The sequence below is a fragment of the Pyrgilauda ruficollis genome, unplaced genomic scaffold, assembly GCF_017590135.1.
Source record: "Pyrgilauda ruficollis isolate IOZ18807 unplaced genomic scaffold, ASM1759013v1 scaffold10, whole genome shotgun sequence".
Classification (NCBI taxonomy): domain Eukaryota; kingdom Metazoa; phylum Chordata; class Aves; order Passeriformes; family Passeridae; genus Pyrgilauda; species Pyrgilauda ruficollis.
The window spans coordinates 15,857,662-15,875,767 of record NW_024508101.1 but is presented as its reverse complement, the minus strand read 5'-3'; the positions used below and the strand labels follow the sequence as shown (position 1 = coordinate 15,875,767).

At 48.7% G+C, this 18,106-nt stretch overlaps 1 protein-coding gene across 3 annotated transcripts in view; it reads left to right on the top strand.

Annotated features, from left to right (window-relative positions):
• The window catches only part of CACNA2D2 (calcium voltage-gated channel auxiliary subunit alpha2delta 2), a 210,788-nt gene that overhangs the window by 70,889 nt on the left and 121,793 nt on the right, over positions 1 to 18,106 (top strand). For all 3 annotated transcript variants that reach the window (XM_041465517.1, XM_041465508.1, XM_041465500.1), the window contains exon 3: positions 10,830 to 10,946. In XM_041465517.1, coding sequence (XP_041321451.1) covers positions 10,830 to 10,946 — 117 coding nt within the window. The remainder of the gene's footprint in view (positions 1 to 10,829; positions 10,947 to 18,106) is intronic.

The following is an 18,106-nucleotide window of genomic DNA, read 5'->3' as shown; positions in this document are numbered from 1 at the left end:
TAAGGCTTCCACAACGGTTTGCAAAAAATTAACAATAAATTCTTTCAAAGTGGGAGGTCAGTGCAGAACACAGGAAGGTGATTTGGCAATGATCACGCAGGCAGGTCAGTACTCTGTGCATGGCAAGGGGGGAAATACAGACTAAGTCCCCTCTCTCAGCCCTAAGTGCCAGAAAATTACCCCAATTACTCCCTGCCTGTGCCTAAAGCTTAATTAAGACCATGGCTGTCGTAGGGGGAGCAGGTGTGGAGCCTAAACTGCTTTGTGACAGAGCAGAGCTGTGTTGGGAGCTAGGCTGTGCACACAGGTGGCTCTGGAGCTCAGCCCTGGGTCTGTGTGTGCTTATGTGCAGGAGAAAAGGGCTGGGACAGCAGGGACAAGAGCCCTCAGACACTGGGGAAGAACTGAAGAAGGAGAGGACAAGGCAAGTGGGGTGCAAGTATGTGCACAGATGTGTGTGATGGTGGTTGAGGAGACCTGAGTATTTCTGGCTGCCCTGGGAGTTCTGGCTCCCCTGGCCCAGCTCTGGCATTCACACTGTGGGTGCTTCACTCACCCTGTTATTCCTGGAAGGTAATGGGGCCTTGGGGACTGAGGTTTTTTCCTTACCTGTCACCTGTGGGACAGCTCTCCTGTGATCTTAGCAATGTACAGGGGCAGCAGGAGTGATGCCAGGATCCTGCTGCCTCCTCCTTGGCCCTGTGGAGAGCAGGAAGTCATGGACCCTACACACAAGATCTTCAGAAGCTGATGTGTCTGGTTGGACACCTGACCGAAGGTACCCAGCTTTGACTGATGCTGGATATTTTGAGGACTGTTTGGAATAGCATCCTGGTGAATGCTCTACCAAGGACATTGTCTAATTGTCACATTAATTGTAATTTGAACCAAAGACACATAGGTATGAAAAGCATTAACTTGTAGGGAAAGAATAAATGAATCTGAATTTTTTGGCGTACAAGAGTAAAAACTAAAGTAGGACAAATCTTCAGAATAATAAAAGGGCACAGCAGCACAAGGCAGAAGTGCCTGTTCTTTGTTAATTTGAGGTCTTTCCACCAAGAACATGGTTTTTTATTGCAGCAAGAGGTTTTCAACTTAGGCATCATAAAAAGTTTTCAAATAGGATTGTGAAGTACCAGAGCATTTTGTCTTGTGAAACATAGGAATCTCCATCACTGGATTTCTTTAGGAACAGGTCAGAGGAACAGGTTTGGAATGAGAGAACTGTGGTAATTATGTTAGAAATGAAACATCCATGATGCCACCTTTTGCTGGGGGTATGGAAACAGGCTGAGAATACTTGAGTAGATGAGATCTGTTCCAACCCTGTTCTCTGTGATGCTGCAGAGGTTTCTGAATTTTTTAGTGGAGTCTTTCCATTCGGATGTCAGACCCCTCAGGTTGCCTTCAGAATACACATCCCCTGGGATCTCTGTGGGTACATATCAGTCCTGCCCCTGTACCTCTCCAAGACTGTGCTGAAAACAAACCTGGGCTGAGTTTGCCAGCTGTAGGGTTTAATGCCACTACTGAGTCTTGCTGGTGATGCTTTCGAGGTGGGACTAAGCTGAAAATCTCAGCTGAAACAACTTTGCAGAGGGTCACCTCTTTATTAAAATCTCCAGTACATGGTGTGTTCTTGTTACAGCTCCTGAACCCCACTGGCTCAGGGAGCAGAAGGCACTAGCAGGAAAAAGGATGAGTCTGGAAATGTGTGGAAGAAAGCTGTCTGGAAATCTGTTCTCCATATCCTCTGGTGATAAGGCAAAGCTTTATGAGCCTATTCCACAACAGAGAGGAGTTTATATTAAACACCAGTAATGACTTTCTAGCAGGCTGCCCTTTCAGTGACTAAAGGGGCTCCAAGAGAGTTGGAGAGGGACTTTTGACAAGGGCATGGACTGAGAAGACAATGGGGAATGGCTTCACACTGCCAGAGGGCAGAGTAATTCTTTATTGTGGGGTGGTGAGGCCCTGGCACAGGTTGCCCAGAGAAGCTGTGGCTGCCCCATCTCCAGAAGTGCTCAGGGCCAGACTGGCCAGGGCTTGGAGCAACCTGGGATGGTGCAAGGTGGTCCTGCTTAGGGCAAAGGGTTGGAACAAGGTGTTCTTTAACCCTTCCAACCCAAACCATGCTTGATTCTACAAAAACACTAAAGGATATCAGCCAGGGAAGCCTGGGCTCTCCACCACCAGCAGATTAGAGCAGAGTTTGTAAACAGCTGTTGGGTGGGTCCTGAGTGAGACAGCGGGGATGGGTTGGACAGGTGGGTGTCTTCCAGCCTTGCTTCCAGTGAGCCTGTGCCTTTACAGAAATGCTTCCAGTGCTTAAGATTAGGGAGAAAAGCTTGTAAATGTGAATATCTGAAGTGCAGAGAAAGCCCCAACACCTATATCAGAAGGTAAATCAAGCGAATTGCAAAGTTGCTGTTTTTAAAAGTTCAATTTCTTTAAAATAGATCATTACTCTGCAGAAACCTGTGGGGGTAACTGTTGACAGTGCTGACTTATGCTGGCCTAGATTTCAATTGCTTTAGCTCTAATAAGAGATTTAGTTTAATTCCATGTCAGTGGAGCCATCCCAAATTTGCATCACTGCAGCTGAGAGCTGAATTTGGCCAGTGGTAGCCATCAATAAAAATAAAAGGCAGTGTGGGGTAATTGTTACTCTTTTTCTTGTGTCGATAAAAGGAAGCCTGCAAAATATGTCTGGGAGCCTTAGTATTAGAGGCTGCACAGCCTTTTTCCACAGCCTTTCCTACAAAAAGCAACAGCATTTCTGGCAAGGAAGATAAAGCTGTTTTGGGAAGGAGGTCTGGTTATTTATTTAAAGTCAAGTCTTTGACGATCTGGGAGTCTTGCATCACTCAGTGCAGAGCAAAGGGCTGTGTGTGCTTTGGGTGCACTCCCAGGGGATGGGGAGCAGCCTTTGCCCACCTGCAGCAGCCCTGCCCCAGGCACTGCAGGAGAGCCTGGTGAAGTGCTTTTCATTTCCCTCAGGGCAGCGGTGGCCCCTTTCTCATTCTCCTCACTGCTAGGGAAATGGAGTCTGGTGAGATCCTATTTTGGGTCTCCATGAGCTTTTGTCATTTCAGTGTCCTAAACATTTAGCCTTGGGAGAAAAGCAGCGGAATAAAAAAACCCCAGAGTTTTAAACTGTCCAGCAGCTGTGCAAAAGGCAAAATTGCAACCACATGGGGTCCAGGAGGGATCTGAGGAGCAGAGATGTTTCTTGCTTTATCTTTCCCTAATAATTTTCATCTTGTTCACTCTCTTAGGGATGCTGGGCAGGGGCAGGGACCCCTTCCACTAGATCAGGTTGCTCAGGACCCCATCCAGTCTGGCCTTGAACACTGCAGGGATGGGGCAGCCTGTGCCAGGCCCTCACCACATTCTGAGTAAAGAATTTCTTCACAATATCCACCCTGAAATCTAGTGAAATATCACATCTTTATCTGTGACAGCACCCCTCCTAGGATGCACCCAGGGCATTTGAGGTGCAATTTCAATGCCATTGATCTGAAGTGGGTGTGTTTTGTGTGGACATAATATAAACTGGCTACCTTTTCAACAAATCATGAAGGAAAGTAGTTGAGGCACCTTTTCAAATACTGTTTTCCTTACTAGAGCTTTTCTTATGTCCCACATAACAAAGAGAGGAGCCAGATTCCAGGATCAGGTTGGGGTTTTTCTGTTTCTGTTTTACTGTACAAGCTTGTATTTTTAGAGATCATGTGATGTCTGTCTGCATTTGGGCATTTTTCTGAGAAGCTGTAGCTGTTCTCTCGTACATTAGCACAGCAGGCTCTGGGGAGCTTGTGCCCTGACCTGGCAGCAATGCCCCTACCATCCAAGTGGCTGTGAGTGTGCAGAGAAGGGCCTGGGCAGCGTTCCCATCCTGGTTGAGACCTTCTGTCTCCAGCTATGGAGCAATTTATTTTTGTAGCCCTTTATCTGAAAGGAGAAGACCAAGTTGGAAGTTGTGTGATACTGAATTTCCTTTCAGGAGATTCTCACTCTGCAAACATCCAGGCAGGTCTGTTGCTCTGAGAGCTCCCCATACAAGGGTTTGGGATGATGAAGACTAAAAGCTGCTTTCCAGGCCGGGAGAGGTTTGCTATAATCCAGGCTAACCGTGCATAGCCCTTTATCCCTGCCTAGTTGCTAAACTATGTATATCAGGCCCAGGTCTGCTTTGGGGCTGGCAGGGATGAAGTCTCAGCTCTAGAAGCTGGTGATCCTGTGCTGAGGAAGCAGAAGTCCAGCCAGTGTCAGAGAGGATGGGAGGTGCGGGTGCTGGGGCAGGATGGACAGCACTGGAGCAGCTGCACCTCTCCACCCCTAGTGGTGTGGGCTGCTTTTCCTTCTTCCCCCATGTTCTTTGTGGTACTGCTGCCTTTTAGCAGGCTCTTTAGTGAACTAGAGAGACCTCAGTTCTATGGTTTGTTTGCTTCAATTAGAGCTGACCATCCCTGAGGAGCAACTAAACTTCACATTTCCCTGTCTTGCTTCTGCGGGAGAGCTGTGAAGAGCTGCTCAGAGGGTGCTTGCTTTTTATGAGGGAAGTGGAAGGATGGAGCACAGCAGGGAAATGGCACTGAGGAGAGAGGGAGCTGGGGTTAGTAAATGTCAAGCAGTTCCTCCTGCGCACGCTGGAGCACGTCCGCAGGCGCCGGAGCAGCGGCTGCGCCGAGGACGAGGCAGGGCTGGTGACAAGGGCCAGCTGGGGCTCTGAGGGAGCCACTGCCCACGCTGCTCCCAATGGGCACCTGGGCTCAGGGCTGTGCTCGCAGAGCTGTGCCCTCGGGGCTGGTGGCATCCATGGTACCAGCTCTGGGAGCTGATGTGGGGTAGATTTGCAAAGCCCTCTCTGAGCTGTAGCACCAGTGCTCACCTGCAGCTGCTACCCTTTGCCTGCTTCCCTCGTGACTCTTCAACAGGGAAAACCAGGATCTAGCACCTTCCTGGCTGATCACTGCTTCTCCAGAAGGCCATTGCTGTGCCAGTGCCCATCCCCTGGCCCCTGCAGCGGTGTGTGACCGGCTCTGCCGCAGGAGGTGCAGCACAGGCAGCGCTGCCCGTCCTGGCGGGCTGTCAGCGAGGCCGCCGTGGCTCTTATCACTGCCTGCTCGATTGCCCCTGACGCTGCGCCGAGCCTGACATCCTCCTAATGTAATACAGACACCACGATGATTACCATCATTGCAAGGGCTATAAGCACCAGACAATGAAATTTAACAGCAGTAGGTGCAGCAGTGATGAGGGGTGAGATGGAAATCGTGCTGTCTCTGCTCTCTGCCTATGGCCCTGAACAGTCTCCGCCTTCCAGCAGGATCTCTGGGGCCTGGCACTCCTTTTCCTCCCTGTCACCCAGCCACAGTGTTCCGTGCTTGGCCTTAACCATCTCATGGTGCTCTTGTTGATCATTTATACCACTGGCCAATTCTCCTCAAAGCTCCCACTTCATCAGAGGCGTCTGCTCTGTGTACTCAAGGCAAAAGGAAATCTGCACAAGGGTTCTCCTCTTTCCTCCTCACTCATACTCTGAGCTGTGGGGAAATGGTAGGACCCTCCAGCAAGATAGGACTCAAAACGGGCCAGACTGATGCTTGTCTGAGGGAAACCCACAGATCCTGGAGCTCCAGACCAGCATGTGAGCAAGCAGTGCCTCTCAGGGCAGGTATCCTGCTGCACTATTGGCCGTACCGATGAATTCCCTTTGCAGACACCAGATCTGGGTCACTGTACAACACTGATCCCAGGCACTGGTCTGGCTGCAGGAGCTCGAAGTATAGCCCTGAACAGAGACCTTCCCTGCCTCCCACAATAATGCTGGCTGGGAAAACCCTTTTGTTTTCCTGCTTGCTGGCCTTTGTGAGGCATGACATGGCACAGCCCCGTTTCTGGGGCATAGGGGCTATCTTAGGTAGGGGTGGCTATTGTGCTTGCAGAGATGTGCAGAGATTTTAGTCTTTGGCCTCCCTCACCTGGAGCACCCCAGCTTTGAGGTGGGATGCTCTGGGGGCAGGAAGGCAGCCTCTCTGTTGCTGCACGTAGTACTTTGCTCTTTTGCAAACATGCCAGGTTTGCACTGTGATTAAATGCTGCTGTTTGGACTGCAGCTGTCCAAACCTGGTGTATTGGATTCATACAGGGTGGAGAAAAAAATTAATTTCGGGAAAATGACTATTACCCAGATCAGATGCCTTTCCCGCAGGAGCTGGAGCACCACAGCTTCTCCCTGCTGGGCCCTGAGCAAACCCAGGTGAGGTTTGAGCTGTGGGTGCAGCTCTATTCTGGCCCAGGGGAGCTGAGAGCTGCTGGGGTTACCAGGTGCTCTGTTGGGGATCAGCTTTTTGGTTGCTGTTGTTCTCGAGGAAGGTGATGGGGGAGTCTTGGCATGGAGGTGATGCTGTGCAAGCACAGTGCAGGGCTGCCCCTCTGATTTTGAGGAAGGGCTTCTTCTTGGCAGATGTGACATGGAGCTGGGGATAGAGGGAATGAGAAGAGAGGGATCTGCTTTGGGCTGCAGGTGTACCCCACATCCCTGCCTCCCATCAGTGTCCTCCCTCACATCCTAGATGAGGAGGCTGGAGACAGTTGGCAAGGGGAGGCTGAGGAGACAAGTTTTACTTTCTAGTGGTGCTTTGCAGGGCTCTCTCCTGAGATTTGTTATTTTCCTTCACGTTTTATCACTGGATACCTTGACCCATGGGAAGGTGTTGGGCCCTCTCATGACAGCTCATCAAATGGTGATTTCTGCACTTATGGGAGTATTTCTGGACTCGTTCCTTTCTCAGGCTGCCAAGTTTCATCGTTCTGGGTGTGCTCACAGGGAATTGGGGAGAGGAAAATGCTTTCTCTGAATTCTGACAGTTCCCTGAATATATAGGCACAGAGGGAATTAAAGGCAGAGATGAGCATCATTTATTGTGCATTATAAGCAAGGCAAACAAGTGAATTTAGGGGATGGGTGTTTCAAGGCAGTATCAGATCTGCCTCCTTGGCTGTACAGGTGCTGCTGGGAACATGTGCTGACAGTTGGTTGTGTTACCAGCTTTGCTCTTAAGTGAGGCCACTTAGCACTTCTGGGCTGGTTTAAATCATTTTTGTGGCTGTTTGTAATTGCACTATGCTTAGGAGTATTTAGGATTAAATTTTTCATGTTGCAGGTTGTCTTGAAGAGTTGGATTTTTCTTCCCCCCACCTGCCACTACTTTATTTCTTTTCTTTGCTTTTATTTTTTTGTTTCAGCTCAGTATTTTCTATTGTTTGGCTGCTGTTAATATTCCCTCCCACTTCCCCCTGCTCTTGCCACTTATTAGTTCACTTTCAGCATCCACTGCTGGACTCCGTTCCACTGCCAGGATTGGATCTTCTGCTACTGCATCCAGCTTCAGCCCTTCCCAGACTTTTTATTGAGATTGCAGTTCATAATGTGGTCTCAATCCCCATTCTCTGAGAACAGCAGCTTCCTCCTCTGTGCTGCCTGAGGGCTGCTCCCTCTGTAGGTAATGCAGGGGCTCTCTGTAGCCCTTCTCCTGCCCAGTAATCTCAGGTTTGCCAGCCACACTGAGCAGGACTAACACAAGGGTGTTACTTCTTGTTTCAACGTGGTTGGAGCAGCGCAGCATTTGGCTTTGCTCGTGTCCCTGCATTGCCACCCACCTGCCCTGCCTGGCAGGGGGGCTGTGAGGGGATGGGGCTCGTTGCTCAAGGCATTGCTAAGTAAAACCCAGTCTGCCGAGAGCACAGAACGTGCAGCCCTTCTCCAGAGGGTGCGGCACAGCCGGGTGTGAGGGTACGAACGTGGACTCACAAGCAGCAGCTCCTTGACTCCGAGGTCACCGGTGTTACTAATTTCAAAAACAGGTCCCAGAGCACTGGATCACAGGAGAATTTCAATGAGAATTGCTTTCTAATCTTGACAAAACTAAAGGTTTTTGCCATCGTTGAGGAATGTTCGGGATGTCTTTGGCCAGAAAATCCTCCCTTTGATTCAGCTCAAGGAAAAACCCAATATGGGAAATGTCACCTTAGACAAGTAAAACCTGGCCACGTTCTGAACAGCCCAGACCAAAATGCTACAGTGGAGGCTGTGAAGTTCTCTGAATTGCCTGAAGCCCTGGAGCCCCCACCATTCATTCCCCTGCCTGTCTGGGACGTTCTCATGCACGTATGGTCACTGTTAATTTGTCTTGGATTGTTCTAATTAACGCCGGTGAACTGTTCAGCCACGAAGACTGCAGAGCTCTGCAGCTGCAGAGAGGGCTGGAGGAACAGCTCCTGGATTCTTTTTCTGTTCTCTCCTCCCTGGTGGACAGGTACTGTTTCTGTCCGTAACCAATAGGAGACAATTCTGTTTTATAACAGGAAAATACTAATGTCAGGACTCCCTCTGTACCCAAAGCTTTCTCCTTGAAGATTGCTCCTCTTTGCTTTCCTAATTGCTGCTGCTCAGCTGGAGGTATCCTGCATCTTCCAAGCACATGACTTTGTTGTGCTGTTACTTACCAAGGGGAGAAAAAAAGAGTGTGAGAGAATATTGCTTTGTGTTGAGCTTTCCTTGCTTAACCCTTTCTGTGCCAATGTGGGGGTGCTCTTATCTAGTGCAGGATGTTGTGCTGTTGGCAACACAAGCTTCTTGATCTGAAGCTCAGACTGTGATGGAGCTCTGATGTGAAGAACATCTAGAAATTCTATCCTGAGCCACATCAAAAGCCACATCAAAGGGTCAAGGCAGGCAAGTGATTCTTGCCCTCTACACTGCTCTGGTGAGACCTCACCTGGAATCCTGCATCCAGCTCTGGGAGCCTTAACATAAGAAGCAGGTGGAGGAGGAGCAGAGGAGGGCAGTGCAGATCACCAGAGGGCTGGAGCACCTCTGCTATGAAGACAGGCTGGGAGAGCTGGGCGTGTTCAGCCTGGAGAAGAGAAAGCTCTGGGCAGACCTCAGAGCCCCTTCCACTGCCTGAAGGGGCTCCAAGAAAGCTGGAGAGAGACTTTGGGCAAGGCAATGGTGTGACATGACAAGAGGGAATGGCTTCACACTGAAAGAGGGGAGGTTGAGGTTGGATATTAGGAAGAAATTAATTACTATGCGGGTAGTGAGGCCCTGGCATAGGGTGCCCAGAGCAACTGTGGCTGCCCCATCCCTGGAAATGTTCAGGACCAGGCTGGACAAGGCTTGGAGCAGCCTGGGATAGTGGAAGGGGTCACTGCCCATGGCAGGGGGATGGAATGAGATGGTATTTAAGGCCCCTTCCAACCCAAGTTATTCTATGAAATAATTTCTTCTGGAGTCTGAGGATGCCTCTTAAATGTCTTCTCTTACTAAAGCATCCTTTTTTGAGTCCCTGTGCTCACAGAGTCACGCAGGGCTTGCCAAATTAATGTGAAGTGTGGGTGGTTTGGGACCAAAGTGATTTGGGTGAAGCCCATTTCAGACAAATCAGGTTGTAGGGCTGCCTTTCCTTGAAGGATGGCAGGTGTGGAGCATGCAAGAGCAGAGCCTTGGGGAGGGCACTGGAGCCGTGCTCCATGTGTCTCTTAGGGACTGAGGAGTCAGATGAGGATCACAGATGTCTGGCTCATGGCTCATGGGCCGTGCTCTTGCAAGGCAGTAACCACGAAAATTCACAGAGATTCTGTTTTCTCCAGAAACCTGAGGAACTACCAGATCTGAGCCTTTTGGAGGATCACAGATGTCTGGCTCATGGCTCATGGGCCGTGCTCTTGCAAGTCAGTAACCACGAAAATTCACAGAAATTCTGTTTTCTCCAGAAACCTCAGGAACTACCAGATCTGAGCCATTTGCTTTGTGGTTTTTCTTCATGAACCTTACTTAAGAAAATATAAGGCCTGAGGATTTTTTTTTTTTTTGCTAGTTTCAGATGATGGCAATAAACTCTTCCCTTTGACCCTGTGTTGGCTGCACCTGGGTGTCAGGCAGGTGGAGTTAACAAGTCACAAAATCATCTGAGGAGGTGACTGAGGGGTTTGTGGTTGTGAAGTCTTCTAGTGGGACTGATCCCTTCTTCTTGAGGCAGTGCTGATGCCAACAGCACCTCCCTTGGGTCTGGGGTTGTTCCCTGAAGTTGTATGATGCGCCTGTGGGCCACTGCTGCCACTTTGGGTGCAAACATTCAAATACAGATAACTGTACTGGCCTTCAGGATAATTCTGGTATAGATTTGTGCCTCTACCCACCACAGTCTGGCCAAGTTCTGGACTGGTTGTAAAAATTCTCATTTCTTGAGGGTGCCAAATTATTATGCCTTGGTTAGAGATGTGGGGTTTATCCTGCTTCATGTGATCCCCTTGTTCTCATTCCTGGTAGCCTGGGCTGCCTTGCTGCCCCAGTGCTGCCAGGCCCTGCACCCAGCAAGCCCTGCAGGCAGGGACTTGGGCTTGCACTTGCCAGGCTCAGCAGGTGGCTTTGGGGGAGGTGGTCAGTGGGCTTTGGGGTGCCTTTGGGCAAGGGAGGGCACAGCAGCAGTCATGGTGGCTCTGCCTGTGCCACAGGAGTGGCTCAGCAGAGGCAGGGATGGGCAGCTCAGCTTCTGAGTGAGAGGGTGGGATTCCCATTGCCTGCAAGCATGAAAGCAGGCAGCTGTAGAGCCAGTGGTGTGGGCAGCAGGTTGACTGCATTTCTGTTTTTTTTGGCTGCAAAGCCTTTCTTCTCTTCATCCCCTCATTTCCAAAGCTTATATTGTTACCTAATCCACATTGCTCGAATTCTCTGTTAGAGGATCAGCTTTTCTGTAGGAAGACTGCTGTACTCCTCACTAATATTGACTGTCTTTTTCTCTTGCTTCCCCTCTTAGATCTACGACGACAATAAAAGCCTTTTTGAAGTCAAGGAGAATGTGCCTAGGAAATTGGTGGAGAAGGTCGCAGGGGACATTGAGAGCCTCTTGGCCAAGAAAGTCCGTGCTTTAAAGGTAAGGAGATGGGCCTGTGTGCTGGTCCTTTGATGGAGATGCTCAGCTTAAACAAGAGAGTTGATGCTGGTGTAGCAGTATGATCTCAGCTTCAAAGTGATTTCTGTGATTGTGTGGCCTTTACTGGGAACTGTATCCTGCAGTTGGACAGATTCATCTGGAGCATGTGAGGCAAGGATGTGTCATGTGGGGATGTCCTCTAGGTACTTCCTTGCTTTTTATCTCCTCCCACCATCATGCAAACACCTGAAGGTGCTGCCACAAGAATACAAGTGACAGCAAAAGCCTGGCAGCAAATTTGATCCAGTCATTTAACTGGGGGTGTACTGGAAGCAGAGGGACTGCTGTGTCCCTGCTATCACTCATGGAAGTGTTTTGGACAAGTGGAGCCTCTCCTGTTTAGGAGATTATGTGCCTGAAGGGTTTGTGCCAGTGCCTGGGACTTGAGCTCTGTGACTGCATGAGTGGGTTGCCCTCATGGGTATCTGCATACCTTTCCAATCTATTGTGCTGTTTTTTAACACTCCTTAAAATGAACTCATTTTCTCTGTAGTGGGGGAAGGTGACCTGATCCATGGTGCTGCTCAGTAAAACCCAGCAGTGGCTATGGCGGGGTGGCAGCAGGGCCATGCTCTGCTGCTGGGGCAGACACAAGTAATTGCCTTCCTGGAGAGGGGGACAGCCTTCTCCACTGCAGAGGGGTATGGATACTTCCCCTCCAGGAGCTGAGATGTCCTCTCTGAAACACGATTTCATCAACTGGCATGACATTGTACAGTGGGCATTTGGCAGCGTGGCCGGCGGGATGCAGCTTGATGCACTGAAAGGGTGTCTGCAGGGTGATGGACAAGGGGAAGGCTTGGAGCAGGTAACACAGCTGATGTGTCCACAGAGGTACTGCAGCCAAAAAGACCTGGTCACCTTTCAACCTGAGAGATGGGAAATGTGCTGTGGTGAGAGAAGGGATGTTGCAGTAACTGAGGTGTAACTAAGGCAGTGAGGGTTTGGAAGTGACCTCTCTCCACAGTGAGTGAGAAGTGGCTGGGAGCATGTAGGCAACAGGAATAACCGGCCACCCATGTGGGCTAGGGGAGTCTCAAGACTCAAGGCAGGACCTCAGTCAAGGGTGCTCAAAGTCTGGCCTGAGTGTCCAGATGGTGTGAGGTTGTCCACAGTGCTTGACAAAGATGGTGGTTGTAGGGACTTTGGTGAAGAAGAATGCTGCTTACCCAATTTCTTACTCTGCGAAGTAAATGATCCTGCTTGGTGTTTTAGCTTGAATGGAAGGAGCTGAAGTAGGACTAAAGAGGTGTAAACTGTCAGCACTGCATTTGGGATTGTGGAAGTGAAAATCAGGGAGACCAATTTTCTTCTTAATGTGAACTTGCATCCTTGTGCTCATATAGTTTGTGTGCATACTTGAGCATATATCATATTAAATGTTCCAGAGATGTGCAGTACCTATAGATGCTGGAGGAAGACACAGGTGACAGAAGGCTGTAGCAAACTTGATCCACACCTGGACAGCACGTGGCTCCCATGGGATGCACAGGGTAATAACCCTGAGTTACACAGCGTGACTGTGCTGAGTGGTTCCACTGTGACATTTGAATTTCAGCTCATCAAGTCACACTGTTTTTCTTTGCCCTTTGCTCTGAGTCACACAGACTTACAGAGAGTTTGTGCTTCTTTTGGTGCTAGATCAAGGGTTGAACTGTGCCTATGGTACAAATAACCTTGTTTGTCTTCCAACTGTCTTTCTTTTTTTGTTGGGTTTTTGGGCAGTACTCTCTGCTGTGCTGTGAAGGGCTCACCTGTCACAGGGGTGATTCTGGCAGTGCTGGTTAGGTAACAGCACGTGGTGCTGTCTTTACAGCGGAAACAATGAACCCTTGACCTAAATCAGTCTTTTAAGAGGACTCCTTCAGAGTGCACTCTCAGATGGAGCAGACTTTTACATCCAGTCTCCATGTAAATTCTTGACATTTTGGATTGGTGGTACTAACAACAAAATCTGGAAACGAGGAAGTTGATGGGGGAAGAGAAATTGAATCTTCTAAATTTCTCCCACATTTTGCTGAGCTCCTTTCAATCAGTGGGGCTCCCATAGCTCTTTTCTTTCTCCTGTCTGTTTTCATCTGTCTCAACTCTCCCTTTAGTTGAATCATCTCTCCTGGAGTAATTTCCTCCTCTTCTCTCATGACTCACAATAGTGATGATGACTTCTTGAAACATATTTTTCAGCATCTAAATCAGGTGGGACTCCATGTATTGGCAAGGGCAGGTGAGGAGGGGGAAATGGAGTCTCTTCTTGATGTATGAATTGCCCTGTCACTCGTGTGCTCGCTCTCCTCAGGAGACATCCCTGTCCCCTTTGCTGCAGGAGAGAGAAGAGATGGTGCCTGGGCCTCAGTGGCTTTGCAGGAAGGTGCTCACAAGCCTTTGGGCACACACCATGGTGCACAGCTCAGAGCACTGTTCTGATTAGGTGGTGATTCAGTCCAGTCATCAAAGAACCTCTTCTCCTCTGTTTCTAAGTAAAAATATTAATGTGTCCTTATTAAACGATGTGCAGAGCATTTATTAATACATTTTCTTACCTTGTGTGTTGCATTTCTAAGAGGCAGAAATCAAGCACAAGGAAGCTGAACTGTCTGGCCCTGACAGCCATGGTGCAGCACTGTGGCATGGATCTGGCACTAACAGGACACTCTGATTTCCCACTTGCATTTTGGAGGTGTGCTGGAGCCAGGGGTGTGTGGCAGAGAGGGTAATTGCTTCCTAAAATAAGGCACCTACAAGGGGCTGGTTATTTGGATGCTGTCTCTCCCTTTTTGTTCCAGAGCATCATATCAGATGACAGTCTCATCACGGGACAAAACAAGTCCTAGGAAGATGTTTTTGCAATCCCCACCTGTTCCACCTGGCACTATAGTATCCACACCTGGATCCTGGGGGAGTTCTACCCCATGTCCCACAAAATGGCTTCTGACATGGATTTGCATCAGCACTAATCCATTGCTTCAAGCCTGGCCTCCCAGTCACCTTTAGGCTCTGTAGTTCCAGCTGCTTTTTATTCCCAAGATTTAACAGGAAGGTAGGTAAAAAAGATGGCCTTCAATACCAAAAATGCATCTAATTTCCTCTGAATTACTTTCCTGGAAGTAAAAGACTAAGGTGGAGTGACTCCTGAAGGAGATGACATTACATTTACCCAGTGTATTGCATTGTGGGGAAGTTCCAGAGCTACAGGTGAGGAGTAAGGAAACAATAGGTGTGTTCCTGGTGGGAGTTTAGTGGGCTGCTCTTGTCTACACTCATGAGCTTGTCCTTGTTAGGGCTAAAAAAGACACGTTTCAAAAGACATGGAAAGGAGTGAGGTGCCATGTTACCAAATAACTACAAGTCCCCCTTGGGTTTTCCTTGTGCTGGAATCACAGTTGGCTGGCTCATGGCTTTATGTCATCTGGGACTAGAACTCATTGGGCTGGTTTTTTGCCAAGCAGATTCTTTGTCACTTTTTCAACTTTATTTCCTATCTCCACACAGTTTTTCAGTATGTTCAGACCCCTCTTTGCCTTTGTATGTGCCCAGAGAGATATGTACAGGCTGGGGCTTCTTTGGGAGCTTGTTTGGGAGCCCAGATGTTGGAGTTTGCTGTTGGTGGAGCACTGAGTGAGCCAGGGAAAAGCCATTACCTGAAGGTGTGGTTGGTGTGGGTCCAGATTCTCAAACCCAGAAGGGGCACTTTTTTTTTCTTCTAGAATACTGTGTCGAGTGATGAGCGATGCCTCCAGGTCTGTTCTTTCCTGAAGCTCTGCAGACTGGGGGAGAAGGAAGTTGTGATTTGATGGAGGAGGAGGCTGAGAGGTGGAAATTTTAGATCCTAGGATATGTTTTAAGATTGTTTCTTCTTTTTATATAGTTCTTGTAAAGGCTGCTTTTGGATGCTGACTGCTTCATTCTTCACATGTTTAACCACAGACAATTTGCTTTGCCTCCTGAGAGCGACACATCCCACAGTTTACTGAGTAGGTTATGCCCTGAAGTGAACTATTCATATACTGTGACCAGCCTAAAGATTACTGTCTGTGCTGGTGGCCTTCCCCCATCTCCAGAAAGAGGGCTGCTGATCTACAAAACATGGCCTGGATGGCTGCAGGCTCTCACATTGCCCTAGTGGTGACATGGTTGGGTTGGTGTTTTCTCCATAGAGCTGACTTCGTTTTGCAAGTTGTACATCACTGCTGCAATCTTTTGAGTTAAGGTGAAGTGAGGTTAAGGTGAAGTTTGTTGCATTTCCTGTGGACCTCAGCTGTGTGCAATATCAAATACGATGTGTTGAGCAGATGTACAGCAAAGTGGCATTTTGTGTATCAGAACCTATAATGTGTACTGTGTACATCTGTGTGTGTCTTATGTAGATGTGTGTGTGTGCAACAGGTTTGGTGCCCCTTGTGTGGCTCTGGGGATGAGAGCACTAACAGCATTTAGCAGGAGTAGGAGGAAGGTTTGTGGGGGGGGTTTTAATTGTATTTTTGTGAAATTTAATAGCATGTTTTTGTTGCTGCATATTTAGCTCCAGTGTGGAATGAGCATCTGGGGGAAAGCAGGGGTTTGGAAGGAGGACTCAGTGGTAGGAGGTTTCAAGGTTCCTGTTCCTTCAGCTAAGGTGTAGGAGGTCACAATATATTTCACTCAGATTTTACTACAATCCGAGTAGTAAAATCTAAACTTGGCATTAGACATTTTCTTTTGGCAGAAAAAAAGAATACAAAGGACAAGACTGGGGATTTCCTGTATTTTGAAAGCATCCTGCAGGGAAGTCTGGCTGGGTTTCCTGTGGCTACAAAGTCTGGGGGAATGTGGCTGTAGGTGTTCCCATCTTTATTTTCCTAAAGGAAAGAGGTTGAAAGAGCTGGGAGAAAAGGTGGCTGGTCTGGAGATGCTAAGGGTTTTGTACTGCCTTAACTCTGTTTTGCTGATTTGTCTCCTGTTTCTTTCTCTTCTGAAGTGTTGATGCACTTAGTACTTGGCCATGCTTTAGGATCCTGTGATGAAGGGTGAGGTGAGAGTTTGGTGTGTTACCATGGAGTACTAACCAAATCAGCTTCTCAGTGTGAAGCTGGTCAGGGGGCATGGCAGGAGCTCAGGCCAGTTGTGCTTTCAGTCCTGGTTGAACACTCAGTGCATTACTGCTCAACTGGGACTAGTTCCAAGCTCCATTTGAGCCTGGCACAAGCATATATCAAGAGTGAAGAGGGGATTTAATTGGACAGGTTTATCCCTTTAACAATTCTGATAGCCCTGAGATTTCCCTTGCAGGTTTGTGGTGAATGGAGCCTTTATCAGGTTTCTGGTCCCTGATGGGGACAATAAAAAGTGCCACCTGTCTGACAAGCTGCAAAAATTGGCATACAGCAAAGCATCTCTCAGCCCAGATCAGAGTATCTCCCTGATCCCTCTTCTCTCAGCAGTGGAGACACTGACCTCTGTCAGCATGGACTGGTAGAATATCATCAGGAAATCTTCTCTCCTTCACTGTTGTGGTTGCTGTCCTCTGGTCTTGGTGGCAGGCAGCAAAAGGGGTCAGCCTTCAGCAGAAGCAGCTCTGGGGTTGTACTGGATTTCTCCTTTGTTTCTGGCAGAACAAGGTCCTGTTGCCATCTTCCTGCACCGTGGAGCTGTCTGAAGGATGTTGAACCTGGTACTCATTGGCCAAGTCATTGAAGTGTTTTAACTGGAGAGCTCCCAGGCCAGGAGAGGGAGGCCCTCCTGAGCTGTGGTGCACGGGGTGTTCACATTGGCTGGCAGCATCTGGTGCCAAACCCTTGTGGATTTCCCTCCTGCAGTGTGGTACAGCCCTGGCTTTGGCTTGAGGGGGACTTCTGGGCATGTCAGAAGGCTACCAGTGGTCGTGCTGTGGCCTGTTGGGTCCCAGCTAAGGGACACATTCCTGTCTTGCCTAGGCAGCATACTGGGGTATGAGAGAGGGAATAAACATAACTCAGGTGAGCTCTGACACAGCCTGTGGGTTTGGTGAGGTGTGGGGCTTCATGCCTCATGCATTCCTGCACCATTCCAGCTCCATGGCCATGGACAAGAGCTCTTGAGTTGGTAGAGTAAGGACAGCAACCACCAATCTTGCACATGCTGAAGTACAAACCATTTAAAGGCAGGACCTACGTGCTTTCTTATTTCATAGTGACAAATCCAGCCCTCTTCCCACTTCTTTGGTAATTGCTGGTTGGTGGGTTTTGTTTTTAATTCTGTTTTTAATTTGCTCCTAATCAAATCCTGGCTGACAGTCCCTGTGTGTTTGTTTGTTTATTTCTTTATTTATTCATTTGTGCATATGTGTGTGTGTGTGTCTTCTCCTGCCTCACAATTGTTCTTGTGCTGGACCTGCTCCAGTAATCCAATTTGAATCCAATCTCCCAGGTCTGGAATTCTAATTTACGGATTGCAGAGGGGAGTTAAACAATGCCCACACACCAGGATGGGGGTTGATTGTCTAATCTAATCAGGGACAATCAGATGTTTGTAACAAGTCTATCAAACCTGTATTGGGCCAGTTTGCTGAGCGATGTAACCAGCGTTAATAGCGCTAACACAATTTAGGGCTTCCTGCACTTTCATGCAGATTACATAGAACGTTTCCCTTTCTTCTCCCATGAACACTTGGCAGCAGCCCAGCCCGATGGGCTTTACAACTTGCTGAGCTGCTGGGTGCCCTCTGGGGCAGCAGAGGTTTGCCAGGACCCAGAGTCTGCTGTCTCCACGGCACTGCCGCACACTGAGCTCCTGGGATGATCCTGTTTTGTGGCACACATACAAGGAATGGACTCAGTGCCACCACTGCATCTGGAGTCACAGATGGGGCAGTGAAAAGTCATGGTCCTGACCTGACAGAGTGCTCAGTAAGGCTCCACAGCAGATCCCCAGCCCTGTGCATGGCTGTTGGTAACGAACAGGTGAAGAAACCTTTGTCCTCCCTTGCCCTTGGCAGACTGAGGCTGTTGTTTCTGGTACTTGCTGTAAGAAGTCTGAACAGCTGGTGCTTAAAGAAAACACCTGTCTGGTTTTTCTTTTCAATGCCCTTTCAGGGCCTGAAGCAAAAGAGGAGGCAAAACCAACTCTGTGAACAAGATGATGTCTCT